The 8,001-nt window shown below is 37.7% G+C and overlaps 1 protein-coding gene across 1 annotated transcript in view; it reads left to right on the top strand.

Moving 5' to 3' along the window:
* CPB1 (carboxypeptidase B1 (tissue)) overlaps positions 1 to 8,001 on the top strand; it is a 36,836-nt gene that overhangs the window by 12,032 nt on the left and 16,803 nt on the right. The window contains exons 4-6 of the mRNA XM_010858123.1: positions 4,341 to 4,440; positions 4,529 to 4,630; positions 5,476 to 5,577. Of these exons, the coding sequence (XP_010856425.1) occupies positions 4,341 to 4,440; positions 4,529 to 4,630; positions 5,476 to 5,577 (304 nt within the window). The remainder of the gene's footprint in view (positions 1 to 4,340; positions 4,441 to 4,528; positions 4,631 to 5,475; positions 5,578 to 8,001) is intronic.

The raw sequence follows: 8,001 nt of genomic DNA, 5'->3' as shown, positions 1-8,001 counted from the left end.
GATGGTTTCCTGCCAGCAAGAATTTTCAGTTTTTCCGTATAACGGGCTTCCCCGGTGGCTCAAACAGTAAAGAATCTGCCTGCAGTGTAGGAGACCCAGGTTCAATCCCTGGGTTGAGAAGATCCTCTGTAAAAGGGAATGGCAACCCACTCCAGCACTCTAGCCTGGAGAATCCCATGGACAGAGGAGCCTGGCTGGCTACAGTCCATGGGGTCACAAAGAGTCAGGCACAATTGAGCGACTAACACTTTCACTTTCTATGTAACAGGAACCATTTACTGCACACATTTCACCAAAACAGCTTTTCAGATTTTTCAGTGATTCTAGCTCTCTTCACCAAGACTTGCATCAGTTGGTAGTTTTAATCAGATTCTGAATTACCATGGGAAAAAATTCAAAATGTGTGCACCAAGAAAAATAACTATATTTTTAAATGCTTATGTTGTACCCTAGGTACACAAAGACTAAGAATTGGATGGTGTAAATCTCATTTCTGAACATTGACAGAAACTTGTGGTGGGTTTGTGTCCTACCCAATCCAGGAAGAGACTGATTGTTGCTCTCTATCTGTAACATTTTTCTGCATATTGCAGATCTGAATAGTAAAGTGTCCTTGGATAACAATGTGTACACAGTAATGTTCTTCAGTGGCAATGGGTGTGTATTCTGGGAAGTGACCAAATACTCCATTTTCAGGAATCTAAAAGGGGGGAGAAAACTGCCATTTCTCTCCTTCTCAGACATTGTGTTTCTTGCTTTGTTGGGAGTCTGTTATCTAATTTGCATGCCTACTTAAAAAAAAAAAGAAGAAGAAGTTGGATAGCGCTACAAAGGAAACATACAAAAGTATAAAATAGTATACATGCCTCTGTACTTTGGAGCTGCAATGCAGTCCCTGTTACATTAAGAGGCATTGTTTTCATCTCCTGGAATAGAAGCTCATTATTTAGTAATAATATTTTGTAATATAGCTAAAGTAGTGCTTTATCCTAGATCTAATAAAATCAAATAATCATAGGGCTGGAAGGGCTCATTTAAGGTCAATCCCCTACCTTCAGGCAAAATTCAGCACCACATTTCAACCTCATTCTGAAAGTCTTTTGTAAGTTACTAGAGGACACTTTTACTCTTGGGTGTCACCTTAAATCTAATTGGTTTTATTATGCTTCTTTGTTTTGATTATTGATGAAAATGTTTAATATTTAACATAATAATAACTCTAACAGAATGTCTCCTTTTAGTACCAAACAAAACACCAACCTCCTAGTAGTCACTTATTCTCCCAAATAATTTGAATCTGAAGATTGGATGAAAAAGTAAAGATATTGCAACATGCTGTGGAAACCCTACTTCCTACTCCATTTAGAGCTGGTTCATGGTAGGTCAGAAATCACCATGGTTATGGTCTTAGATACAAACATCTATTGAATGTCCTGAGGCTGGGAGCAATTAATTTATGATTTCTTTTCTCTGGGCACCCATTAAGAAGCCATGTGACCTAGGCGATTATTTTACTTGTTCACTGAAAATGGAAAATCTTGATAAAGGGAAAGTGGATGTCATTGACCATTTCCTCTTGTATTTTTAGTTTTGCCATTCTGTTAGAGAAGCTTATACTTACCAGGCAGGATTTGTTCTTTCAAATTGATGATCTTGGAATATAGCTGTTTTCGTAAAGGTTTCTGCCTACTGATTTTTAGTTTTCAAGGTTTTTGTTTTGCTTGCTTTGGCTTTGCTTGTTTTTAGTTTTTAGTTACATTTGAAAATTATTTTCCTAAACCATCTCTATTCTAGACGCTTGCTTCCCTGGAGTTTATAAAGATGGTGAAGTGAAAAAGTGAAAGTGTTAGTCGCTCAGTCATGTCTGACTCTTTGTGACCCCATGGACTGTAACTTGCCAGGCTCCTCTGTCCATGGAATTCTCCTGGCAAGAATACTGGAATAGGTAGCCATTCCCTTCTCCAGGGGATCCTCCCAACCCAGGGATCAAACCTGGGTCTCCTGCATTGCAGGCAGATTCTTTATGGTATGAGTCACCAGGGAAGCCCATAACTGGCAACTTTACTATAGTTTAACTTTTTTTCACAAACCTTGAAAAAATCTATATAAATGACCAAGACCTATGAATTTGAGTCAGGTTATTGCATTTTAGAACTGAAAAGGACACTGAATACCAGCTAACCAAATACCCCACTATAGAAATTATGAAAGAAAGGCCCAGAGATTATATGACTTTGCTGAAACCAATCTACATATGAGGCAAAACCATGACCCTGATCTTTTGATTTCTAACTCTAGATTCTTTCTAATTCTACCCTATTTCCTAACAATCCAACTGGGTGTTATAATTAACTTAACTAATTATAACACTTATTATAATCATTGTTCCTAACCATAACAGGCAGAATGACTCCCCCCCACCCCATGAAAAAGACTACATTCCAATCTCTAGAACATCTGAATGTGTTACGTTAATGGCAAAGAAAAGTTAAGAATGTAGATGGAATTAAGGTTGCTATGGAATTAAGGCTGCTAAGCAGCTGAACTTAAAATAGGTAGATTATTCTAAATAAACAGGATTCCCAGCTGGCATTGTAGTAAAGAATTCACCTGCCAATGCAGGAGACACAGATTCGATCCCTGGGTGGGGAGGATCCCTTAGAACAGGAAGTGGCAACCTACTCCAGTCAGTATTCTTGCCTGGAAAATCCCATAGACAGAGGAGCCTGGTAGGCTGCAGTCCTACAGACTCCTGGTAGGCTAGGAGTCGAAAGAGTCAGGCAAGACTGAGCCACTGAGCACAGCATACAATGCAGCATTCTAGATGAGCCCAAAGTAATCACAGGGTCCTTACAAGAGGAAGACAGAGGCAGAAGAGGAGGTCAGAGTGATGAAACATGAGAAGGACTTGAGCTGCTGTTTCTGGCTTTGAAGATAGAGCAGGGCAAACAACCAAGGAATGTGGGCAGCTTCTAGAAGCTATAAAGGGCAAGGAATCAGATTCTCCCCTGCAGCGTCCAGAAAGGAGCATATCCCTGTGGACACATTGATTTTTACCCCAGCAAGACCTGTGCTGGACTTAAACCGTAAAATAATACATTCATATTGTTTTAAGCCACTTAGTTTGTGCTAACTAACAGCAGCCGTAAAAATGAATACACTAACAAAGTACTGACGGCTGTGTGCTTACTGGGAAATTTTCTTTCCACAGAATAAATTTTAAACTCTTCTCCTTTTCCATTTTATTTTTTTTAATACTACTTAAGAGAGTTAAGACCTTATGACCGTTTCCTTCTTGCTAGGAAATGAATACCATTGAGTATTGATTTACTGCATTTTTCCATAAACAGATGCAAGTTCATGCCCAAGTTAACCAAATGAAGGAGAGGCCAGGAGGGAGGTTCAGAGAATGTCCCTGACATACTTCATCAGAATGCCCTTGGGGCAGTCAGAGGAGAAGACTTTTGATGTGCGGCTACAATTCTCCGTGTGTCAGATAAAAACACTTCAAGGCTTGACTGTGGATAATAGAAGTTTCTGCAAGCTAGCTACTGCCCATAATGTTTACATTGCTATGACCAAGGACATTAATGCTCATAAAATTGTGTCCCTTCGAAATACACTTTCCACTCAGAAGCTACAAAGTCAAAGTCATACATACCCACACCTTCACCCCACCTCATAATACACACTTCTACCTGAATAATCATTTTTAGGAAATAGCAGGCCTCAAAACTTCTGTCAGCAATTTTCATATTACCTTGCTACAGGACCACTCTTAGATTACTTTAAACACGCCAAAAGAAAGACAAGCGGAAGCTAGTACTTTAAACTCAGTGTTCTTTTGTCTAATAAATCTTTATAAGCTTATTAATATTTCTGAATTTTCACCCATTGAGGTATTTTTCTCAAAATCTAAAAAAAGGCCTCAGGTGACTGGATGTCCCAATTTTCCTGGGAATGAATAGGTTACTGGGACATGGGACTTTCAGTGCTAAAACAAGGGAAGTCTTGAGCAAGAAAGACCATAGGTAGGCTTGAGGGCATGCTTTTGTGTGGCAGCCCAAGGCCCTGACCCAGAGTGCCCCAGATACCAAGGAAATCATTTTTCAAATTTAAGGTTCAAGGACAGCCAAACAAGTTTGGGCCAAAGAAGAGCCTGCCTTACTCATACTCTCTGGTACCCTTCTCAATGATTTACTCACTTTCTAAGACAAGGAGCTCAAGCTGAAGAGCATAATCAGAGGACACATCTGACGAGTAGAGACTCTGGGTTGTTGCACATGTTCACTGGGAAACATGCTTATGTTCACAGGAGTGCTTCCTCTGGTTTATTACAGGGTATTGATAAGCAACCTGAGATCCATGCTGGAGGCTCAGTTTGATAGCAGAGTCCGCACTACTGGACACAGTTACGAGAAGTACAACAACTGGGAAACGGTATGAAGTATATGTGATTTAGACAGACATTGCCTTGAGAACTGAACTGAGAATGTCACATTAATCCATCAATGGTTCCATTTGGTAGATAGAGGCATGGACTGAACAAGTCGCCAGTGAAAATCCAGACCTCATCTCTCGCAGCGCCATCGGAACTACATTTTTAGGAAACACTATATACCTCCTCAAGGTAATCCTTTTTAACCATAACCTTGCCATGTCTGAGCATTTTAAATCAATGAATTCTAACAGTAACATCTGTTTCACAGACATGTTCATCTCAAACATTGTTATAATTCTTTCTCTGCCTAAATCCCTCAGGGAATCAAACAGAGTACCCAGATTCTTTTATCATGTGTGAATTTTTAAATCATTATTTTGATTTATCCAAAAGGAAAAAATGCAATAAAATAGGAGAAGTCCTATAAATTTAGCCACATTCCTGTAAGCAATGTAAATGATCATCTACCTTGATGAAATTCTCCTCTCCCAGATGTTGTTTGCAAATCCATTTGCTAAAGAGGTTCATAAACTTCATGTCTATCAGACAACTTTACACAGCATATCAACAATTTGTTACTGTTGTCCTCTAATGCCATTTTTATCACGCAATTCTAATGAAGAAAATAAAAAGACAAGGAATAAGTGGGAGAAAAGAAAAAAAACTTACAATATTAGCAACAATCATGATTACTTCTAATTACTTATCCAGTTGTCTTGGTCATGTCACCTAATAATAGCAATAGAAAATAACCTCCATGTGAGTACAATTAAACAGAGTAATCAAGCATCTTCTTAAAATATGAGCTTGTCAAGCTTAATAAAAATAACAAACAGCCATGTAAGCCTCCAGCTCAAACACTGTGTCTATAGGCAAGAACACACTGTGCAAGTATTATGTTTTAATTGAATCATGGAATATATATCTTGTTGTTGTCAAGTGTCACCAGTGGAGTCCAAAGCCCAGACAGGCAGTGAATGTCAACCTCTGAATGTGATGAATCAGGGCCTTCCTTTTCCTTTTGTTTGCAATAGGTTGGCAAACCTGGATCAAATAAGCCTGCCGTTTTCATGGACTGCGGTTTCCATGCCAGAGAGTGGATTTCCCCTGCATTTTGCCAGTGGTTTGTCAGAGAGGTCAGTATGTAGGATGGTTACTGACAGAGCAAAGTAGAAAGTATTTTTTTTTATTTCAATCAATCCCTTATAAATTAGCTATAATAAAAGAGAATAGCAGCACAGAAAAAAAATCATAGGTCCAAGTTCCAAGCCATAAAGGTCACCTAGAAAACTTGATAAGGCAAAATTTAAAAACAGTTAGCAAATTCTATTTATTTGAATTTCACTCATCTTAATTTTCTCACCCACCTTTGGGAAAAAGGCTAACAGGTAATAAGTACAGTGAACAGGTCATTGAAAAGTGTGATCATGGGTAATCCACTAACTTGACCATTATCTCCTAGATAATAATCAATGTATACTTCAGAATAAAAGAAAATAACACATAGAAGCCCCTACTGTAAATGATACTGTTTTTCACTCCTTTATAAAGGTCAAGGTAAGATATATGTGAAAATCCTTTTAAATATCCATAAGCCCATAAATGATATAAAAAGATAATGCAGTCAAGAAAGAAAAGGAAGGAACAATTCTTTCTTATAGAAGAATTACAACTAATGGATGTACAAATAAGCAAAACAGAAAGCCATCATTAGAACACCATAATAATAAATACATCATGAAAACCTACAGATGGATACAAAAATTATGGGGTAAAAGTTTAAAGAGAAATAGGTTATTTGCAGCATCAAAGCATCTCCCCAAAAAATGTATTATACTATATTACACAAGCAAAATTTATAGTAGAGAAACCTAGCAGTGACTACCTTAACCAAGTGATCAGGTTAACAACACTAGTAACATCACCAGTGCAAGATATAATCAATATCATGTAACCCCTGATATTATGTACTAAGAAGATAAACCATCTTTTTTGAACTCTTTCCCAAAATGCACAACCTCCTTCTAATCATTAAAAAAATAAATAAATAAACTCAAATTGAGGGACCTTCTGTAAAATACCCAGAGTAGTACTCATTAACAATGTCGAAGTCATAATGAAAAGTCAAAGGAATTGTCACAGATAAGAAGAGACTAAGGAGATATGACAACCAAATACAATGTGGGAGCCTAGATTGGATCCTACAATAGAAAAAGGACATTAGTGGGAAAAAAAAATAGTGAAATCTGAATTAAAGTCTATAGTGTATAGTACTGTACCCATTATTAATTCCTTCACTTTGATCATTGTACCCTGGTTATGTAAGATGGTAACATTTGGGGAACCTGGGTGAAGGGTATATGAGAACTCCCTGTACTTGCAACTCTTCTATAAGTTTCTAAAATTATCTCAAAAGTAAAATTACATTTAAAATATTGAAGTACTTTAAAAATATAAGAATATTATATACAATATACTTTCTTTTGTGTAAAGCATTTTCTGTGTCTATTCGTTAGGTTCTTGGTTTCTAGACATGTTATGTGTCCGACTGGCACCATTTCATTTCAGTGAGTTATTGCACCATCTACAAGACTTCCCAGGTGGCACTAGTGGCAAAGAATCTGGAGATGCAAGAGACATGGGTTCAACCCCTGGGTCGGGAAGATCCCCCAGAGGAGGGCATGGCAACCCACCCCAGTATTCTTGCCTGAAGAATCTCATGGACAGAGGAGCCTGGCAGACTACTGTCCATAGGGTTGCAAAGAGTCAGACACAACTGAAGCAATTTAGCACGCACACTCACCATCTGCTCTCTAGGAGAAAGAACTTTCATCATTACTTTGGTTACCTCCAATCATGGACCACCAACAAAACATACTTTATACCTCCTCCAACCTAAAAAGCACATGCTTTATCATTATTTTAATAAACATACATGTGTAGAGCCACAAAGAGTATTTAAAAACCATTACTACATAGAAGCCTTAAATGTTTTAAAATCTGTTCAAGCAAGCCTAGGGAAGAGCTGAAGGTAAATTTGGTATGATCCTGGGCCTGAGGAACTATGACTAAGAGAATATAATAAATCAATATAAGCTCCTTCATTCATACGTAAATGTCCACATCACTTAGCAGGAAGAGCTAGACCCGTAACAGAGCTCCTTTCTCAAGAAAGGGGAGTAAGAAGAAGACTTCCATCATCATGCAATTTGGAGACTTAGTGAGAGCCTCTCCAAAACCCATCAGAGTGATCTCTCTTCACAGTGGGAGGAGGCCTTTTCATTCTTCTTCCATGTCAGACGCTTCCTCTAGTGAAACCATCTTCAAGAAGTCTCATCAAAATTAAACAAATTTTTAGATGATAGTATAAGGAACATGCAAAGCCATCACAGACATTCCTTACTTACTAGGAATAGGCCTTACTCTCATATCCTACTAACTTTGGAAAAAAGTTATTGCAATTACTATTTCAAAGGAAATAAGGATTTATGTTCTTTAAAAGTCTTTAATTTTATTACAATTTTGTCCATCTTTAAAAAGTTAAAATAAAAATAAAAAAT

Source organism: Bison bison, unplaced genomic scaffold (assembly GCF_000754665.1).
Source record: "Bison bison bison isolate TAMUID 2011002044 unplaced genomic scaffold, Bison_UMD1.0 scf7180017864384, whole genome shotgun sequence".
Classification (NCBI taxonomy): domain Eukaryota; kingdom Metazoa; phylum Chordata; class Mammalia; order Artiodactyla; family Bovidae; genus Bison; species Bison bison.
The sequence above is the reverse complement of the archived record's forward strand: the minus strand, read 5'-3'. Positions and strand labels throughout refer to the sequence as shown.